This window comes from Carcharodon carcharias, chromosome 4, assembly GCF_017639515.1.
Source record: "Carcharodon carcharias isolate sCarCar2 chromosome 4, sCarCar2.pri, whole genome shotgun sequence".
NCBI classification, from domain to species: Eukaryota; Metazoa; Chordata; class Chondrichthyes; order Lamniformes; family Lamnidae; genus Carcharodon; species Carcharodon carcharias.
The window spans coordinates 182,568,357-182,590,696 of NC_054470.1; the positions used below are offsets into that span (position 1 = coordinate 182,568,357).

Consider the following 22,340-nt stretch of genomic DNA (forward strand, 5'->3'; position numbering starts at 1 on the left):
TGGCACCAACCAGCGTAAATAGTTTCTCTCAACATACCTTATCATTTCCCCTTTATATCAAACTAGGGAATACACTCCTAGTTTGTGTGCTTGTGTTGGTGTCATCAAACCTGTTGACATGGGTGGTACTGTTGTTGCCTGGCAAACTGACCTCTACTTTACCACAGCCCGAAAATCTACTATCCTACATTTCCTCCCGCCATCTCCTGGACCAGTGAACATCAAGTCATCATCTCCAGGCCTGTCACTGATCTCATTTCTTCTGGAGATCTTCCTCCCAAGGCTTCCAATCTCATAGTCCTCCAAACCCAAACTTCCCAGGATCCACAAATAGTACTGTTCTGGTAAACCCATCTTTTGAGCCTGTTTCTTATCCCATTGAACTGATTTCTTCCTATCTTGGCTCTATTTTTTCTCTCCTTGTCAGTCTCTTCCTGTCTACATCCACAACTCTTCCAACATGCTCCGTCACTTTAGCAAATTGCTGGCCTTAACCATCTCCTTTTCAATCCAGTCTCTCTGCACTTCCATGTCCCATCAGGACCGTCACAGAGCTCTCCACTTCTTCCTTGAATGGGAGGCCCAACCAGTCCCCATGCATCACCACTCCCCTCTGCCTGGCTGCACATGTTCCCACAAATTTCTCCTTTGACCCATCCCACTTTCTCCAAATAAAAAGCATTGCTATGTGTAACCACCTGCGTCTTAGCTATGTCTGCCTCTTTGTTTGTAGGATACGTGGAACAACCCTAGTTTTATTGATGGAATTTGAACTCATGAGCTCTGGATTGTTAGTCCAGGCCCTTGGATTACTTGTCCAGTAACATAACTATTACATACCATATCTTGGGTTTTAGCCTGGATGATGTTGTAGGGGGCAGATACTGCCTTTCATAACAAGGTCATCAATGTGTACAGTGTGGGGCTGAGACTGCCTATGTCAAGAGCTCCTGCAGCCAAGCCTTCAGCTGAAATCTGGTATATGATCGGCACAGGAAGATTTTACCCTACCGAGCTTAATCCAGCTGAAATGAGGTCCGCCTAGGATCCAGGCTAGGATCAATGTGTAAATTGCCAGATAGGTAACTTAAAACATATAAGCAAAGTTAAAAACTCGAGAGAAACAGCTGGTGAGAATTAGCAGACGATAAAGGAAGAAATTTGCTGGGAGATGAGGCGGCCATAAAGTTTTGGAAGCTGTTGAAACAGCTCAATTTGTAAGTGGGATGCTTACGTCGGCAGAGTTCTGCAGTAGGAATGATCTTAGAGGATTTTCCAGAAGTTAGAAGTAGAAAGTTAGGCTGAAGCTTATAAAGCATAGGGATGAAGAAAGCAACTGAAGGGATGTTATGAACAAGTTTATGATGAGTTTCTAGAGAGAAGGAATGAGAGATATGCTGGGAAAGCAGAGAAACTGACTTGGTCAACCAAAAAGAGATGGGGAATTTTCCTTGTTGTTAAAAATGGAGGTGGAGACCTGAAGGCAGTAGGTAGCCAATGAAGGTAATTAAGAGGCCTATGAAGGCTGTTCTTCTGCTCTGACTGAAATTTTGCAGTCTCTAGGCGGGACCCCTGTGGTGCCCAAAACACTTCCAGTGAGAGGAGGCGGCCTCCCAGCGGTAGATCAGTGGGCTTTGTAAACACTACCCTCCCACCCGCGATGGTTTACAGCTATGGCCACAAGCTGCTCTGTGGAGGGGATTCCCAGCCTGTAAGCTGTGTCCTCCTTCGATTTTTACATTTTTAAAAAACGCCTCAAGATGCTGGTGCCCTCACTGTCTCCTAAATACATCAGCAGCTCCCACCTCTGACAGCAGGACAGTTGATGTATCATTGCTGGAGAGCCTACTATTGGCCCCGCAGCCTCAGGAAGCTGCCCACCTTCCTTACTGGATAACAAACTCACCCTCTGGTAACTAATTAGCCTGTCACTGATAAGTTACATTGAGGGTCTGATGGATTGTGAGCTCAGGGCTCAGGAAGTTCTCCTAATGTTGGGTTCCTGACCCCAGAAGGAAAATCCAGCCCAACGTTTCAGGTTGATGATGACCCTTCATTAGAACTGTCTTGGAAACTGCTAAATTTTTAACATCTTTCTGTTCTGATGAAAGATCATTGTTAATGTTAATTGTATTGTTAAGGTTAATGATAAGCAGTTGGAGGGTATTGATTGTGTAAGTTTCCTGAGCACATTTCAAAAGAGACTGGCTGGGCAGATTGGAAGATCTCCTCATTAGCCTGCTCCTGGGCCTGGCCAAGGTTGGCCATCAACAGGTCCAGGCAGCGGGCGGTCGAGAGGGTTACCGGCATGACTGCCTGCCCCTCTACTGTGGCTATGTTCATGGCTGGGTGGCCCTGGAGAGGGAGCATGCACTGTCCACCAGTACACTAGAGGCCTTCTATGATCGGTGGGCACCGCGGGGGCTGAGGTGTATCATCACCCCCAGAAACAACAATTTGATTTGATTTTGTAAGTTTCCTTTCATGCTTTTGTTTTAGTTACAGTGCCCCATCAGGGGCTGTCGCCCCCTCCGATTTATTGATCTTCAATTTTATTTATTGATTTTTGTTTCTCAAAAAAGGGTCTATAAAAAGAGACTGGGCAGGCAGATCGGAAGATCTCCTCATTAGCCTGCTCTGGGGCCTGGCCAAGGCAGGCATTAACAGGTCTAGGCAGTGGGTGGCTGAGGGGGTTGCCAGCCTGACTGCCCCTCTTCCGTGACTATGTTTGCGGCCAAGTGGCCCTGGAGAGGGAGCATGTGGGGTCCATTGGCATGCTTGAGGCCTTCCACCACTGGTGGGCACCATGGGGGCTGGGGTGCATCTTCACCTCTGGGAATGAGATTTTGGTTTAGTTAGCTAAGTTACCTTTGACATTTTTGTTTCACTTACAGTGCCCCACAAGGGGCTGTCACCCGCTTTGATTATTTTATTTGATTGATTATTTGTTCTATTAAAAAGAGCATATAAGTAGAGACTGGGTGGGCAGATTGGAAGATCTCCTAATTATCCTGCTTCTGGGCTTGGTCAAGGTGACCATTAACAGGTCCAGGCAGCGGATGGTTGAGGGGTTGTTGGGCCCGATTGTCTGCCCCTCTTCTGCGGCTATGTTCGCCGCCGGGTATCCCTGGAGAAGAAGCGTGTGGGGCCTGCCGGTTCACTTGAGGCCTTCCGTGACCAGTGGGCACCATGGGGGCTGGAGTGCATGTCAGCCCCTATAATTTAGTTTTGATAAGTTTCCTTTAACATTTGATCCTTCTGTTACAGTGTCCCTTTAAAGGGCTATTTCCTTGTTCATTACTTTATCAGTTTATTTTATGGATTTGTAGTTTTATTTAAAAGAGTGACACTGGGGTGTTGTTAGGTGGGATATATGTTGCAAGGTATGTAATGCTGTACTCTGTGAATGAACCGACTATTAAGAAGTGGATTTGTGTCTACTGTCATGCTTCACCTACTGGCTTGGGTCCAATTAACAGTCGTCACTCTGTTTTTCGCTCTACGTTCTTCTTCTGATAACTCTGTTTTTCTCTTTAGACAGATGTTGCCTGACTTGCTGAGTATTTTCAGCATTTTCTGTTTTTATTTCAATTGCAGCAGTTTGTTTGTGGTTATGCAACACAAGAAACTGTAAATATAGCATATATGTACTTTGAACATCAGATATACGCATTCACAGTCAGTCACTGTTCAAAATGTCCAATTAGTAGAAATCAGTATAATAGGTAGACAGAAAATGGTTTGGAATGTTTCAACTTCAGTGGAACTCTGTTCTGATGGAAGGACCCCAAAACACAAACCTTCCTTTCTCTTTCAGAAACATCGCGTTTCTTATGTCTAGCGTTTGCAAATCTTTCTTTTCACATTTACTTAGGTGCTGGATGTCATGGTTAGCTGCTGAAGTAATTAGATTAACATTACTAAAGTAAAATAACTCTTCTGAATGGGAAGATTTAGAACATCTGATTAGGGATTCTCTGAGGCCCAATTTGAAATGATTAAGTGATGTTTTCAGTGTTGGTTTTGCTAGGTGCACCCATTTCAACAATATTTTCATTGCAATATTTGGTGGAGAGAATGGTTGTCCAAAACCACCACTTGGAAAATGCTGGAGGTTTCTCTCCCCAAACTATTCCCCCCAGAATTGTATTCAACCACAATCTGTAACCTCATGGCCCGGCATATCCCCCACTCTACCATTACAGTGTAGGAGGGCATGCCAGAAGCAGCACCAGGAATACCAAAAAATGAGGTGTCAACCTGGTGAAGCTACAACACAGGACAACTTGCATACCAAACAGCATAAACAGCAAGTGATAGTCAGGGCTAAGCCATTCCACAATCGGATTAGATATAAGTACTGCAGTCCTACCACATCCAGTCGTGAATGGTGGTGGACAATTAAACAACTCACTGAAGGAGGAGGCTCCATAAATAGCCCCATCCTCAATGATAGCGAGCCCAGTACATCAATGCAAAAGATAAGGCTGAAGTATTTGAAACAATCTTCAGTCACAAGTGCTGAGTGGATGATCAATTCAATTCAGTGCACGTGATATCAAGAAATGGCTGAAGGCACTGGATACTGCAATATTCTGGCAATAGTATTGAAGACTTGTGCTCCAGAACTTGCTGTGCCCCTAGCCAAGCTGTTTCAGGACATCTACAACATTGGCATCTACCCAGCAATGTGGAAAATTGCCCAGATATGTCCTGTACGCAAAAAGCAGGGCAAATTCAACCCGGCCAATTACCTGCTCCTTCAATTTACTCTCTATCATCAGTAAAGTGATGGATGGGGTCATCAACAGTGCTATCAAGTAGCACTTGCTTAGCAATAACCTGCTTCCTGACGCTCAGTTTGGGTTCTATGAGGACCACACAGCTTCTGATGATTGCACAATGTTCAGCACCACTCACGACTCCTCAAATACTGAAACAGTCCATGTCCAAATCTAGCAAGACCTGAACAATTTCTGGGCTGACAAGTGGCAAATAACATTTGTGCCACACAAGTACTAAGCAATGACCATGTCAAACAAGAGAGAATCTAACCATTGCCCCTTGACATTCAAAGGCATTGCCATGGCTGAATCCCCCATTAACAACATCCTGGGGCTTACCATTAACCAGAAACTTAATGGGACTAGCCATATAAATACTGTGGCTACAAAAGCAAGTTAGAAGCTAGGAATCCTTTAGCATGTTACTAACTTCCTGACTCTTCAAAGTCTGTGCACCATCTACAAGGTACCAGTCAGGAGTGATAATCAATACTCTTCACTTGCCTGGATGAGTGCAGCTCCAGCAACATTCAAGAAGCTCATCACCATCCAGGACAAAGCAATCAGCTTGACTGGTACCCCGTCCATAAACATTCAACCTCTTAACCACTGACACACAATGGCAGCAGTGTGTACCATCTGCAAGATGCGATGCAGGAACTCATCAAGGCTCCTTGGACAGCACCTTCCAAACCCACTACCACTACCACCTAGAAGGACAAGGGCAGCAGATACATGGGAACACCACCAGCTGGATGTTCCCCTCCAAGCCACACACCATCCTGACTTGGAAATATATCGCCGTTCCTTCACTGTCATTGGGTCAAAATCCTGGACCCCCCCTCCCTAACAGCACTGTAGGTGTACCTACACCACATGGACTGCAGGAGTTCAAGAAGGCAGCTCATCACCACCTTCTCAAGGGCAATTAGGGATGGGCAATAAATGCTGGCCCAGCCAACGAAGCCCACATATTGTGAATGAATAAAAAAACCCCATCCTCTGCTTCAAAATAGAGCCAGATCTTTTACATTCACCTCCTAAGAGGGTGTTGGCAACCATGGATTTCCATTGGATTGGTCCATGATTACGTTTAGCAAAGTACTACTGGTTTGCCATTGCCTTATGCAGTATAGCTGACCAGGAAACTTTCTCACTCTTATCACCAGGCGTATTGGAAGGATTTACAGCCTGATAATCAGCCTGCTTGGACACATTAAGAACACACCTTCCATGAACCCAGAGCTGCTGGCCCAGAGGCAGGGAGGCTACCACTGTGCCATTAGACCTCCTTTTTACATCCACCTGACTCAGTTTAACCTCTCAACTAAAAGACGCACCTCCGTCATTGCAGCACTGGAGTGTCAGCCAAGATTTTGTGCTTAGGTCTCCTGAGTGGGACTTCAACCCATGACCGTCTGATGAAGGTGAGAAAGCTTCTACTAGACCTGAAGAGATCGATGCAGTGCAGTGCTATCTGTGGCAAGAGCGAATGTACCTACTGTGCAGCACAAAAAGGAACACTAATGGTCAGTCTGGCATAAAACCTGGCTTCACCTCCTGTGGACATGCTGCAGTAATGACCTATAGGGGTGGTGCTGTGCAAATGCACAGGAAACAACCTTCAATGCAGTTATTTTCATGCAGCATCAGCTATATTTCGACAGGGGATTGAAAGCTCGGTTGCTCTGTAGTGGTTTTTTTGGGCTCACAACTGCAGCGAGGGTTCTTACTCCCTTGATCATTGCCCTCCATTTCTTAATTCCTCGCCCCTTCAGTCCTGTAGAGAGCTGCTAATGGGTCGAGATGCCCTTTGAATCTTTTTGGAAACTTCCTCTCCCCCCCCACCACCCCCCGACCTCCAATCCCCACCACTGCCCCTATTATTGTGAAACATTCCATTTCAGTAGCCCTCTCCTTTCAAATTTGGTTTGATCTTCCTCCCAAAATCTCTCTCATTTTGCATCTGGTGCTGTGTTTAATCATGCAGATCAGCTAACACGGGACAACTGAGTGTTAACAGCACTTGACCTGGCAGGTGGAATTTTCACCAGTTCTTAAATCATTTCAAGCTGATTTACATCTGAGAATAAAGATGGGCCCCAGAATGTTGCCAACTCAGCCAACCTCACTTACATGGAATTGATCCAGATTGCTTTGTATAACCACCTGCAATAGCTGTTAGGATTATATTCACAATTGTGGACGATCTACAGCAAAATGTAAGCAATTAATGAAGGATGGGCTCAGCTGAAGTTCTCAGCTGCCAAACCCCTTTTCCAAGAAGATTATGACTTTGAGATCCGGGAACGCCTGTTACATGAGGCTGCTTCTTGTTCCAAGCAGAACACAATGCAGAAAAGAAAGATTTGTATTTACATGTGACCTTTCGCAATCTTGGGGTGTCCCAAAGTGACTTACAGTTAATTAAGTTCTTTCTGAAGCGTCATTATTGTGGAAACATAGCAGCTAATTCATGTGTGGCATGTTCCCACAAAGTGCAGTGAGATAAAAGGCCAGTGATATTTGTTGAGATATAATTACTGGCCCAGGACACAGGAACCTTCCCTGCTCTTTCATGAAACAGTGCCATGGGATCCAGGGCCTCAGTTTAATATCTCATCGAAAAGACAACACTGCTAACAGTGGAGCACTCCCTCAGTACTGCATTGGAATATCAACCAAATTATTTGCTTAAATTGCTTGAGTGGGATTTAAACCCATGACTTTCTGCTACCACTAAGTCACAGCTAACACCATGGGCGGAATTGTCTGCCCTCTGTTTGGAGGTGGGGAGGGCGTTTAAACAGGCGGAATGGTGGTGGGTGGGGACCTCACCGCCTTCCTGCCTCCACCCCCATTAAGGCCATGGCAGGAAGGCCCAAGGACAGCCTTCCTGCTGCTGATTGAGGCCCTTAACTTGCTGATTAATGCTCACTTATTGGCTACATCCCCTTGCTGCTGGTATTAACCCAGTGGTGGGCAGGCCTGTTGCTACATGCGGAACATGACGAGCAAGCCTGTGCTTATGGTCTCCCGGGGTGGGGAGGGGGGAAGGGTCCCCCATTCAATGGTTCAATGGCACTCAGCATCTGATTGATGTGATCTGGCATTGGGAAGAGGGGGCATTGGAAACCACCTCCTTGCTCTTGCTGTTGACCGTCTGTCCGCACCACACCTCCCCCCCCAAACCCCCCCTCACCCCGCAATGACTTCCACTCCTTGAAACCCCTCCTGCCATCACTTATTTGTGGCCTGGGTTACTCAGTGATCCTGGGCCTCTGGTGGCTGTCATTCCAGCAGCAGCCACCACCTCCCTGGTGATGCTGCTGAGCCAAAAAAGCTGTCAGCCTCTGATTAGCTGGCAGTTCTCAGTGGGCGGGACTGCCCACTCCCAGGGTTCTGATGCCATGGGAGGCCACTCAGCTGTTTGATTGGCTCGTGATTCAGTGACCCATCGCTGAAGTAGGCAGTGCGGGTCTGTTATTGGCTGGCAGGAGAGACCCTCATTGCCTCCACAAGACTCCGCCATGTAATGTATTCTACTTTGGGGAATGTGGATTAAATTTGCTTGTTGACTGTGGCTTGTACATCCTGTAAACTGGTGATGGTGTGGCACCAATTGTCAGTGAGCCTCCCCACTGCTCCAGCTGTTGGTAATCTGTAAGAAGCAAACAGTGACAGCCAAAAAAAATTACAATAATGATGTGGCAGAACTGTTGAAATGACAGGTCACTCAGCAATCACAAAAGCACAAACCTTATAAAAGTAGAGAAAAACAACATCTTAAATAGTAACAAAGAACGTTGCCTTATTTGTTAATCAGCTATCACACCCATTGATGGCATAAAACAGTCATCCTTTGGAAAACAGGAGAGTGAAAAGATGTATACCTCTTGGTGCTGAAAACTATCTGCAAATAACATTGTTGTACAAGGATAATCAAAGGCATTATCAACCCACATTCTCAATTGTCCTCTAAAGTCATAAGGATAATCACTCTTACTGTACAATATTGCTGTTTGGTAACTGAATAGAACAGCTTGTTTGAATGTATGTTGGTCACACCATGTCACATTGCAAGGTCCTATGAGCACACAGCAAAATATAATATATGTGATGCTCACAAACACTGCATTTCCCACCTGTGAATCTGTGCTTGTTTTATGAATGTGAGAAGCTTTTGTAAATTCATGCAAACTTACATACTTAATGGCTGGAAACTGATTTCAGTCTATATGCAGGCCTGAAATAGGTAGGGGGTAATGTGAGCATGAAGCCAGATGTCCAGGGCTCAGCCAAAATTCAGGCCTGGGCCTTATCAACATATTGCTGGAGAGCTGTGGAAGCCTATTTGGTGTGCGGAGATGGTTCACTGGTTCCACCAGGGCATAGGAATGTCAACATCCTGGGGCTTATGATTGACCAGAAACTGAACTGTACTAGCCATATAAATACTGTGGTTACAAGAGCAGGTCAGAGGATAGGAATCATGTGGCGAGCGACTAACCTCCTGACTCCCCAAAGCCTGTCCACCATCTACAAGGCACAAGTAAGGAGTGTGATGGGAATATTCTCCACTTGCCTGGATGTGTGCAGCTCCGACAACACTCAAGAAGCTCGACATCATCCAGGATAAAGCAGCCCACTTGATTGGCACCACATCCGCAAACATTCACTCCTTCCACCACCAATGCACAGTGACAGCAGTGTGTACCATCTACAAGATGCACTGCAGGAACTCACCAAAGCTCCTTAAACAGCACCTTCCAAACCCATGACCACTACCGCCTAGAAGGACAAGGACAGCAGATGAATGGGAACACCACTGCCTGGAAGTTCCTCTCCTAGACACTGGCATCCTGACTTGGAAATATATCGCTGTTTCTTCACTATCGTTTGGTCAAAATCCTGGAACTCCCTCCCGAACAGCACTGTGGGTGTACCCACACCAAATGGACTGCAGCAGTTTAAGAAGGCAGTTCACCACCACTTCCTCAAGGGAAATTAGGGATGGACAATAAATGCTGGCTTAGCCAGCGATGCCCACATCCCATGAATGAATATTAAAAAAAAAAACGTGCAGAGGCCCTAAAGTGAGCATGAGTCAGGAAGTGAGTTACTCACCACAGGATTCCTGGCCTTTGACCTGCTCTTGTAGCCACAGTATTTATATGGCTAGTCCATTTCAGTTTCTGATCAATCATAAGCCCCAGGATGTTGAGGCAGCTGATATTCCTATACCCTGGTTGAACCAGTGAACCACCTCTGGACACCAAATAGGCTTCCACAGCTCTCCAGCAATATGTTGATAAGGCCCAAGCCTGAATTTTGGCTGAGCCCTGGACATCTGGCTTCATGGTGATCATCCCCTCTGGATGGGATGATCTGCTGAAGAAGAGGGGGACAATCGAGAGCACCCCGAGGTAATCAAGGTAAGGTAGGGACTGCAATCCAGAGAGTGATGGGGAGGGATAATGGGGTGTGATTTTAAGGGAAGGAAATGCATGGTTGGAAAGGAGAGGACAATCCAAATTTTGGGTGGTAGGGGGGAATTGGGTGGGGGAGAGTATTCGGAAAATGGCCATTTCGGGCCAGAAGAATCTTTGGGCCTGCAATGGAGGCAGGAGGAGCAAAAGTCTTCTTTCCAATTCTACATTCAGGTAAGAATTTAACATTTTGGTGGCTGGCCCAAATAGTCTCTTTCGGAACACATTCTTATACCACATGTACATATAGCAACTAGCACTGGGCTGCATTCAGGGCGGTCCAATTTTGGACAAGGGGCCTCAAAAAGGTGCAAAGGTCTCTATTTAAGGGACTGTTTCAAGCATGGACTTTGAATGTCTGTTACCAGAGCCTTTAACAATATGGTGGGTGGCACATTTCTGGTGTGAAATATGTGGATATTGACTACTAGCCATATTGGATGATTGGGCATCCATCTCACAACTGCAAACTGTAATCAACAAAATTCCAGGCTGAAGTATCTGTTTTGGGCTGAGCAAAGATCCATGTAATTTCCATGATGAATGCCAATCATTTTTTACTTTAATGAGAATCACTATTATCCCCTATTGGAAACTCTTGGATTATAAACGCTCTTCGCATTTCAGTCCTAAAACATTTGGTACAATTGTAGTATAGGCACAGGAATGAAGGTTGGCCCAAAATGTAAATCAGCAGAAGATTTGCCTTGGAGAGCTGTGTAATGAATCTTGAGTCTGTTCAATAACCTGGCAAACAATAACCTTTAAGGTGGACAATTGGAGTAGAGATGTTTGATCTTCCATTGTATTGAACTGATTTAACAATACGTTTTTGTCAGGTGGGCATACTCCAGGAATAAAAGCTGAGTTATTTATTTTTGGTGCGGTGTCTCCATTTGCGTGGGTGGGGGGGGGGAGTTGTTAAGGATGAATTTTTGTGTCTATGTGCACTCGTTTATGTGACACATTTATAGAATTATAGGAGGCCATTCAGCCTAACACACCTGTGCTGGCTCTTTAAAAGAGCCTCTGTTTTAGTTCCACTCCTTTGCTCTTTCCCCATCGTCCAGCAATTGTATCCTTTTCCTTTTCAAATATTTATCTGAACCCCATTTGAAAGTTGTTATTGAATCTGCTTCTAATGTCCCTTCAGGCAGTGCATTCCAGACCAGTACAACTCACTGCATAAATAAAAAATTCTCGTCATCTCCCCCTCTGGTTCTTTTGCCAATTACTCTCCTTACCAATTCTTGCCATTAACAGCTCTCCCTATGTACTCTATCAAAACCCTTCAAAATTTTGAAGACCTTGATAAATCTTCCCCTTTGTAGCAGTGCTGTAACATAAATGCAGTATAATAGACCCTCTGCCCTCTGACTACACAAAGAGAGATGTCAGTGCTGATGAATAGAATGTTGTTCCATTTTGTGATAGGAACAGCAAACAATCTCAGCCTGAGCCAGATTGAGACTAAAGCTTCTTTCATTTTACACTTGTCCCGGGTAGCCAAAAACAATAACAATGCAAACTTGCAGCCATCGCCAAAAAAAAAGCAAGTCTTTTCAGCTGCTGGCCTTAGTAGCATCTGGCAAGTTTACGCTGCTGTTATCACTGGCTGTGCAACACATGCCCGCCTTGGGAGAAGATAGCACTAGGAAAGCACTAGAGTTAGGTAAAAGCAACTTAATCTCTCTCACTCTGTCTGACAATTCATCTTACCCAACTTCAGAAAGAAAATGCCTTTACGTTGCTGATCTGAGGCAAGCATTCAGGCCAACTACTTGTTCCCAGGCCTGGACAGTTTCACAAAAAAGCTTTTATCTTATCCCTTTCAAGTCTTATTCTGCATTGTGAATTACTGTGATTGAATTGCAGTACATTTAGATTGCACAGTCCAGGCTGGGCATGCACGTATATGCTGAGATGTCAGATTGACGAGTCAATTGCAGCATTGCCAACACCTGCAATCTTGTTAAGGATTTATTGAGTTTGCAGCATTGTGCTAATCGGCATGATTCATTGGAATAGACAGGAGAGAGAGAGAAAGAGAGAGAGAGAGAGAGACGAATGTCAGTTGTCTTTATATTAATTTAGTGCTGATTCAAATGTTGCTCACAACCAGAGGCAACACCAAAGTAAACTTTCTGGGCTTTTGAAGGCTGGTGGCCAGGACAACCCAGTTCAAAAAAGGACAAAATTTAAAGCATTTTTTGTGCAACTTTTTAAAAGAAATTTTTCTTGTGATATGGGCAATGCTGGCAAAGGTGGCATTTATTGCCTATCCCTAGTTGCCCAGAGAAGCTGGTGGCGGGCTTCTCCTTGAACCACTGCAGTACCCGTGCAGATGGTACTCTCACAATGGTGCTGAGTCAGGGACTTCCAGGATACTGCCCCAGCAATGATGAGGGAGTAGTGATAGATGTCCAAATCAGGCTGCTGTGTGATTTGTAAGGGAACTTGCAGGTGACGGTGGTCATGTGGCACTGCTGCTGCTGTTCTTTAAGTGGGTACAGATTGGAGTGGGACGGTGCTATCATAATGGATCTGATTTGCGGGCCAAAAATCCTTCTAATAGCCCCTCTGTAAGAAGGAAGGGAACAGAATCCCCTACAGTTGGTCTGGGCATTGAGTTTCCAACTCAGCTATTGTCTCCTTTAGGTGAATAGTCATTACTTGGTCTTCCTGTAATTCTCGCCCCTGAACATTATTGTCCTCTCCACAATTTTCCTTAGCTGGTCTCGTAGGGTTGTTCACCTGTATCTGCAGCTGAGCATCATTTATACTATTGACCAGTGACATTCTTGTATTAAACATTATGGCCACATCATTCAGCAATCCATTCTTGCAACTCTCCAAACCAGCGTGATTGTTATTAACTGGTTTATATTAACTTTATGTCCCCATAATTCTGCTCATTCAATTGCCAGAACATCTCCTTTAACAGTTTCTCATATAATTTTTCTGTTTCTGGGCAGCTGTACCTCCGTTAAGTTAAGGATGACAGACACTACCTCATAATATACGTCGTGATAAAACACCTCCCCTCCATTTCAAGAGAAAGAGACATGAGGGCAGTTGATCAAAGACTTGGTCAAAGAGATGGGTTTTAAGGTACCTCTTAATAGAGGATAGAGAGGAAGAGAAAATGCAGCGTGCTTGATTACGAACAGGGGAGAGAGCTCATCCTGAGTGAGACACAGCCAGAGTGGATATTGGCAATTTGGTGCACAGAGTAGGAATTGAACTGGTAAGTCTGTCTCTTTAATTTCTCTTTAATTTTTGTAAGTTCAGTAATCTAGTTATAAGGTTGGTAAGGAGCTGACTGAGCTGACTGTGTGACAATTAACTGTCAATCACCTGAAGCCTGATTATGGCTTGAATAGGTGTTAATCACTATTTGAAGCGTAACTAGTGTGAGTCACCTCAGCTCTGTTTAAGAAAGGGACTATCTGGAAGTGCGCTACAGTGTGCTTGCACACGAACAGGGGAGAGACCTCATCCTGAGTGAGACACAGCCAGAGTGGATATTGGCAATTTGGTGCACAGTGGGAATTCAATGCATAGGGAAAGAGGTGCTCTTTGCATTTTTTCCTTGCTTTCCTACTTCTTAAATCTTCAAAGCATGGTCTTGCCCTGCTGCAGCAGCAGAGGCTTCAAGGGAAAGGAATGACTGGTAAGTAGTGGGTAAGGTCGGGTAAGTACTTACTACTTTAATCCCTTACAGTTTAAGGTCTTTTTGTGGTTTATAGTTTGTACATTCTACAGTAACAAGGATCAGGAAAGAAGGGCCCTAGAGTAATTGATTTAAAAGGTTTAATTTAAAGGGATAAGTCATGACAGGAGAGCTCAAAGCTGTGGTGTGCTCCTCATGCTCCATTTGGGAAGCCAGGGACATTTCCAGTGCTTGGGACCAGCACGTGTGCAGATGTGTGTTCAGCTGCAACTCCTGGAAGCTTGGGTTTCAGAGCTGGAAGGGCGGCTGGGGACACTGTGGAGCATCCGCGAGTCTGAGAGCATCGTGGATAGCACGGTTAGAGAGGTGGTCACGCCGCAGCTGAAGGGACTTGAGGAAGGAAGGGAATGGGTGACCACCAGGCAGTCCAAGAGAAACAGGCAGGTAGTTCAGGAGTCCCCTGGGGTCCCGCTTGCAAATTTGTATTCCATTTTGGAGGCTGGTGAGGGTGCTGGTTCCTCCAGGAAGGGCAGACAGAGCCAAGCTACTGGCACCACAAGCAGCCAGTCTGTACAAGAGGGGAGGAAGGGAGGAAGAGCAATAATAAGAGGGGATTCTATAGTCAGGGGAACAGATAGGCGCTACTGTGGCAGTCAACTTGACTCCAGGATGGTATGTTGTCTCCCTGGTGCCAGGGTTTGGGATGTCACTGAACGGCTGCAGGGCATCCTGAAGGGGGAGGATGATAAGGCAGAGGTCATGGTACATGTTGACATAGGTAGAAAGAGGGATGAGGTCTTGCATCAAGAATTCAGGGAGTTAGGCAGTAGACTAAAAAGCAAGACCTCTCGGGTTGTAATCTCTGGAATACTCCCAGTGCCACATGCTAGTGAGCTCCGAACAGGAGAATAGCACAGATGAATACGTGGCTTAAGAGTTGGTGCAGGAAGGAGGGTTTTAGATTTCTGGATCATTGGGACCATTTCTGGGGAAGGTGGGACCTGTCTACATCTGAACCAGAGTGGGACTAACATCCTTGCGGGCGGGTTTGCTAGTGCTGTTCGGACGAGTTTAAACTAATTTGGCAGGGTGAGGGGACGCAGAATGTTAGCAGAATAGGGACACATCATAATACAGTAAAACAATCAAGTCAGAGGGAGTACAGCTGCATTAAGTTTCAAGGGAGTTAGGCAAGGCTGGATGGCCTCTACTTTAATGCCAGGAGTATTACAGGCAAAACGGATGAGTTAAGGTTGAGGATTGATACGTGGAATTGTGATGTTGTAGCCATTACTGAGACGTGGTTGAGGGAAGGGCAGGATTGGCAGCTCAACATTCCGGGATATAGAATCTTCAGGCGAGACAGGGGAGGGGGTAAAAGAAGAGGAGGCATTGCATTATTAGTTAAGGAGTCAGTTACTGCATTAAGGAGAGATGATATCTTGGAAGGGGCATCTAATGAAGCTTTGAGGGTGGAGCTTCGGAATAAAAAACGGGCAACCACATTATTAGGTATTTATTATAAACCCCCAGATAGTCAGCGGGAAATTGAGGAGCAAATATGTGCACAATTTGTGGAAGTGTGTCAAAACAATAACAATAGGGTAATTATATCAGGTGATTTCAACTTTCCCAACATTAATTGGGATAGACATAGTGTTAAGGGCTTGGATGGAGTGGATTTCTTGAAATGTGTACAGGAGAACTTTTTCGGTCAATTTGTAGAGGGTCCAATAAGGAATGGCGCAGTGCTGGATCCAATTCTGGGGAATGAAGACGGACAGGTGGCTGAGGTGGTGGTGGGGGAGCATTTTAGTGACAGCGACCACAATATGGTACAGTTTAAACTTGTTATGGACAAAGAAATAGACAAGTTGCAAAAAAATGTTTTGGATTGGGGGAGAGTAGATTTTAGTAAAATAAGGCAGGATCTGGCCAAGGTAGACTAGGAACAGTTTCTTGTGGGGAAATCTACAGTGGAGCAGTGGGGGCGTTCAAAAAGGAAATGGGGAGGGTACAGGCTCAACATCTTCCCTCTAGGGTGATAGAAAGAAGTAACAAGCCCAGAAAATCATAGATGATCAGAGATTTTCAGGTTATGATAAAAAGGAAAAGAGGGGCTTTTAGCAGGTTCAAGGAAAGCAAATCAGCGGAGGCATTAGTGGAGTACAGGAAGTGCAGGGTGAAGCTTAAGAAAGCAATTAGGAGAACAAAGAGAGGATATGAGAAAGCTCTGGCTGGTAAAAGTAGGGAAAATCCCAAGATATTCTATAAGTATATCAATGGGAAGAGGATAACGGGAAGAGGATAACCAGGGAAAGAGTAGGGCCCATAAGGGACCAAGGGTGCAATCTATGGGTGGAGCCAGATGACATCGCTAGAGTGTGAAAGAATACTTCACATCCACCTTCACCCAAGAGAATGAGGATGAAGGTATCGAACTTGGGGAGAGAGACTGCGAGGTTCTTAGCAAGTTGATGTAGGGAGTGACAAGGAATTGGAGGTGTTGGCAGGCTTAAAAGTGGACAAATCTCCAGGTCTGGATGATTTGTGTCCCAGACTGCTGCGGGAGGCAAGGGAGAAGATCGCAGGGGCTCTGACCTAAATTTTTAATTCCTCTCTGGCCACGGGGGGAGGTGCCAGAGGCCTGGAGAACAGCTAATGTGGTTCCGCTATTTACGAAAGGTTGTAGAGATAAGCCAGGGAACTGCAGACCAGTGAGTCTCATGTCAGTGGTAGGGAAACTATGGGAGAAAATTCTGAAGGAGAGAATCTATCTCCACTTGGAGAGGCAAGGTTTGATCAGAGATAGTCAGCATGGCTTTGTCAGAAGGAGGTCATGCCTAACAAATTTGATTGAATTTTTTGAGGAGGTGACCAGGTGTGTAGATGAGGGTAGTGCAGTTGATGTAGTTTATATGGATTTCAGCAAAGCCTTTGACAAGTTCCCACACGGGAGACTTATAAAGAAGGCAAATGCACATGGGATACAGTGTAATTTGATAAGGTGGATTCAAAATTGGCTTAGTTGTAGGAGAAAGAGGGTGATGACAGAAGGATGCTTTAGTGACTGGAAGCCAGTGTCCAGTGGCATACCATAGCGGTCTGTGCTGGGTCCCGTATTATTTGTCATTTATATAAACGACATAGATGACTATGTGTGGGGTAGGATTAGTAAGTTTGCGGATGACACAAAGATTGGCTGGGGGTTAACAGTGAGGTTGAGTGTCTTAGGCTTAAGGAAGATATAGATGGGATGGTCAAATGGGGAGATAAGTGGCAGATGGAATTTAACCCTGAAAAGTGTGAGATGATACACTTTGGAAGGAGTAATTTGACAAGGAAGTATTCAATGAACAGCATGACACTAGGAAGTTCTGAGGAACAAAGGGACCTTGGCATGTGTGTCCATAGATCTCTGAAGGCAAAGGGGCATGTTAATGGGGTGGTGAAAAACGCATATGGGACACTTGCCTTTATCAATCGAGGCATAGATTACAAAAGTATGGAGGTCATGTTGGAGTTGTATAGAATCTTGGTGAGGCCACAGCTGGAGTACTGTGTGCAGTTCTGGTCGCCATATTATAGGAAGGATGTGATTGCATTGGAGGGGGTGCAGAGGAGATTCACCAGGATGTTGCCTGGGATGAAACATTTAAATTATGAAGAGAGGTTGGATAGACTTGGGTTGTTTTTGTTGGAGCAGAGAAGACTGAGGAACGACCTGATCGAGGTGTACAAGATTATGAGGGGCATGGACAGGGTGGAGAGGGAGCAGCTGTTCCGCTTAGTTTAAGGGTCAGTCACAAGTGGACATAAGTTCAAAGTGAGGGGTGGGAGGTTTAGAGGGAATGTGAGGAAAAACCTTTTTACCCAGAGAGTGGTGAAAGTCTGGAATGCACTGCCTAGGAGGGTGGTGGAGGCGGGTTGCCTCACATCCTTTAAAATTATCTGGATGAGCACTTGGCACGTCATAACATTCAAGGCTATGGTAAATGGGATTAGGCATGTGTCGGTGCAGACTCGACTGGCCGAAGGGCCTCTTCTGCACTGTGAGATTCTGTGATTCTGTGAAAAGGGAGGGAGACAAAAAAACTGGTAACTATAAGCCAGTTAGCCTAACATCTGTCATTGGGAAAATGTTAAGAGTCTATTATAAAGGATGTAATAGCAGAGCGTTTAGAAAACATAATGTAATTAAGCAGAGTCAGCATGGCTTCATGAAGGGGAAATTATGTCTGACAAATCTTTGATAATTCTTTGAGGAGGTAACAAGCAAGAAAGATAAAGGGGAACCAGCAGATGTAATATGTTTGGATTTTCAAAAGGTGTCCGATAAGGTACCATACAGAAGGCTACTTAATAAGATAAGAGCCCATGGTGTTACGAGTAGTATATTAGCATGGATAGAGGATTGGCTAACTAATAGAAGACAGAGAGTGGGATAAGGGGGGCATTTTCAGGATAGCAACCTGTAACTAGTAGAGTGCCACAGGGATCAGTGCTGGGACCACAATTATTTACTTGGATGAGGGAATTGACTGCACTATTTTCAAGTTTGCTGACGACACAAAAATAGGTGGGAAGGCAAGTGTAAGGATGACACAGAGTGTACAGAGGGATATAGATAGGTTACGTGAGTGGGCAAAAACTTGGCAGATGGAATATAATGTGGGAAAATGTGAGGTTATGCACTTTGGCAGGATGAATATAAAAGCTTAATATTATTTAAATACTGCAGAAAGCTGAATCACAGAAGGATTTGGAGTCCCTCATGAATGAATCACAAAAATCTAGCATACAAGTTCAGTAATTGGTAAGGCAAATAGAATGTTGGCCTTTATTTTAAAGGGAATGGAGTATAAAAATAGGGAAGTCTTACTCAAATTATACTAGGCACTAATTAGACTGCACCTAGAATACTGTGAACAGCCACGCCTAGAATACTGTGAACAGTTTTGGTTCCCTTACCTAAGGAAAGATATACTGGAATTGGAGGCTGTACAGAGAATATTCACTAGGTTGATCCCAGGTATGCAGGAATTTTCTTATGAGGAGAAGTTGAGTAGTTTGGGCCTGTACTCATTGGCGTTTAGAAGAATGAGAGGCAACCTTATTGAAACATGTAAGATTTTTAGGGGGCTTGACAGGATAGATGCTGAGAGGTTGTTTCCCTTGTTGCAGAGTCTAAGACGAGAGGGCATAAACTCAGAGTAAGGGGTCACCCATTTAAGACAGAGATGAGGAGGAATTTCTTCTCTCAGAGGGTAATGAATCTGTAGAATTCTTTACCACGGAGGGCTGTAGAGGCTGGGTGGTTAAGTATATTCAAGGCTGAGATAGACTGGTTTTTACTCACTAATGGAATCAAGGATTATGGAGAAAAGGCAGGGAAGTGGAGTTAAGGATTATCAAATCAGCCATGATCTCATCGAATAGTGGAGCAGACTTGATGGGCCAAATGACCTACTTCCGTTCCTACGTCTTATGGGTCTTATGGTCTTATAGAGGCTTAAGGCTGGTATTTCAGGGCCTAGTTGGCTGAAAGCGCTGTAGCCAATGATGGAGTGACAAAAATTGGGGATTCTCAAGAAGCAAGAGTTGGAGGAATGCAGAAGACTGCTGAAGATCACAGAGATAGGGATCACAAGGCCTTGGTGGGAGCTGAACACAATGATGAGAATTTAAACTCAAGCTGTTGGTGGGCTATCTAAGTCATGTAGCCATTTCTTTTTCCTGACTTCGTAGCATATTTTCCTCTCCTTGTATAATTAATAGAAGTAAAAACAGAAAATGCTGGAAAAACTCAGCAGGTCTGACAGCATCTGTGGAGAGAGAAATAGAGTTAACGTTTTAAGTCTGTATGACCCTTTTAGATTTCCAGCATCTGCAGTATTTTGCTTTTATAATTAAGAGAAACATTTTCTGCAATGATGACACTGCTTTCATTTTAGTAGCTGCCACTGTCGTTCAGTCAGTGGGCCCTTGGGAATGTATCAATGTGATCAAAGGGTCTTAAACAGTCCCTTTGATCATATTGATATATTTAAACAGATGTTTGCAGGGAATCTGCCACCAGAGAAAGCTTAAAAACAACTATTTGAGTGGAAATAACAGATATGGAAAATAGAATGGATGCTCTGATAGTGAGTCAGGTTAAATTGTGCTCATGGGGAAAAACTTTCCCCCCATTGGGGTGGGGGGCGGTGGGGGGGGGGGAAGTGCGGAAGTGGGTGGGGGCAGGCACATCTCTGATCCCCCCCATTTTACGTGGGTGGGCCAAGTAAGGCCCGCCTAGTGTGACATCTGCCAGGAAGCGCTATGTGCTCCCTTTCTGGGTGGGGGGGGGATTCCCTCAGCCGGGAGTGCGCTCTTTCACGCATGCACACGAAAGAGTGCACTGATCTCCCTGAGGCTAAGTGCTGCCACAGGGAGATCGGCTCGGAATTAAAATTTGCAATAAAAATGATAGAAAAATTTCCCTGCTATGTCCCCTCATGTGACACCGTCCATAACTTTAACTGAAACCTTTATTGAAAATTTAAAGACCCACATGAAACCTCATCCCGCCCGTGAGGTTGAGGTTTCAATCTTTTCCTGAAGCCCGCCAGGGCTCCCGGTCTGCCTGCCAACCTTAAGGTTGGACGGGCAGGCCCGTTAATGATTTTAATTAATTTCTCAATGGCCTCAATAGGCCCTTGACAGGTCGACGGGTGCACAGCTGACTTGGCTGCGCCCCCGCCAACCTGAAAATGGAAATGACGTGGGGTGACGCCGGGTGGAACTCCCGACGCCATCCTGTGTCATTTTATGCGCCCGTCCCTGCTCGCCGACCGGAAGATCCTGCCCATGGTGTCTAATGAAGAAAAGGATTGAGCTCCCGAGGCTGACAAAGGAAACAATTATCAACAGACACCTCTAGACCTCTCAGCCTCTCTCTCTTCCTTTACGCCACTCCTTAAAACTAATCTCTTTGACCAAGCGGTTGGTGACTCATCCGCATCTCATGTTGTGAACCGGTGTCAAACTTTGATAATTGCTCTAGTGAATGACCTAGAGACCCTATAATATGTTGAAAGCAACATATAAATGCAAGGAGTTGTTGCTTCAGTGTTAGAGGGATACTCCACAATTTTCCAAACCCCTCGCTGTGCAACGGGTGCTGCTTACCTTCCGGTAGCGCCAGTACTGATTGCCTTTCATACCATGGCAGTCATACAGCGTGACAGAGCTGCTGTGCGAGATGGCATCAAAGCAGAACTTCCTGGTATGAAGTGGCTCTCCAGGCCGTATGTCCTCTCGCCAGCCAAATGTAAATATCTGAGAAATCAAAGGAGATTATACATTAAAAAAAAGCATGCCAAGGATTGGATAAACTCCTAACGGCTTTAGGGTTCCTGGAAATATGAAACAAAATATGAAAAACAGGCTGAAAAACCATTAGTTTCACTGATGGCTATTTTTTGTTTGTAAATCTATGGAATACTGAGCAAAAGCAATTAGGGAACCCCTCATGACATTACAGGGCTGATTCCCCAAATGGCTGTTCCCAGTGGGAACAGCCCCTCAAGCCTGCCTCGCCATTCAATTAGATCAGGGCAGTTCTGTATTTCAACTCCTTTTGACCACTTTTGCTATGTAAAAACCCCTACAGAACATAGGCCTCTTAGCCTTAGTTTTGACATTTTCGACTAATCCCCACTGGCCCCAGGCCCTAAGGCTGACTGCCAGGGGTTAATGCTAACCTAAGCTGTGCGGGGGAAACTGGTGGGAAACTACTTGATTTTGCTTTTCTTAGAAGTCAATGAAAAGTTAAACTGGGCTGTATGTAAAAGAGATGGTGGATATAATCTTCAGTTTCTTGTTACATGAGATTTTTGACTAATTGGTCAAGAGGGAATTTTAGGGAAGTTATGAATTAAGATATTGCGATTAAGTTATATCAACGCTTCCAATCTTCGCATCATCTGCAAGTTTTGAAATCATGTCCTGCACACCACAGTCTAGGTTAATAATATATATCAAGAAGAACAAGGATCCCAACACTGACCCCTGGGGAACTCCATGACTGACCTTCCTCCAATTTGAAAAACAACCATTAATCACTACTCTTTGTTTCCTGTTTCTTATTCAAGTTTATTCTATGAACTAGAATTTTGCTCATAAGTCTGTTGTGCAGCACTGTGTCAAATGCCTTTTGAAAATCCAAAAACGCCACATCAACAGCATTGCCCTTATCAACCTTTTATGTTACCACCTCAAAAAACTCCAGCAAGTTAGTTAAACATGGGCCTGAATCTTACCTGCGTCGTGGGCTGGGCGGGAGCAGGCGTGGGGCTGACCGCTACCTGTGATCGGCAGCGCGCTGCCATTTTACGTGGGTGGGCCAATTAA

The 22,340-nt window shown here is 45.0% G+C and overlaps 1 protein-coding gene across 2 annotated transcripts in view; it reads right to left on the minus strand.

Annotated features, from left to right (window-relative positions):
• The window catches only part of galntl6 (polypeptide N-acetylgalactosaminyltransferase like 6), a 1,468,073-nt gene that overhangs the window by 730 nt on the left and 1,445,003 nt on the right, over positions 1 to 22,340 (minus strand). For both annotated transcript variants that reach the window (XM_041186365.1, XM_041186364.1), the window contains one exon: positions 21,117 to 21,266. In XM_041186365.1, the coding sequence (XP_041042299.1) occupies positions 21,117 to 21,266 (150 nt within the window). The remainder of the gene's footprint in view (positions 1 to 21,116; positions 21,267 to 22,340) is intronic.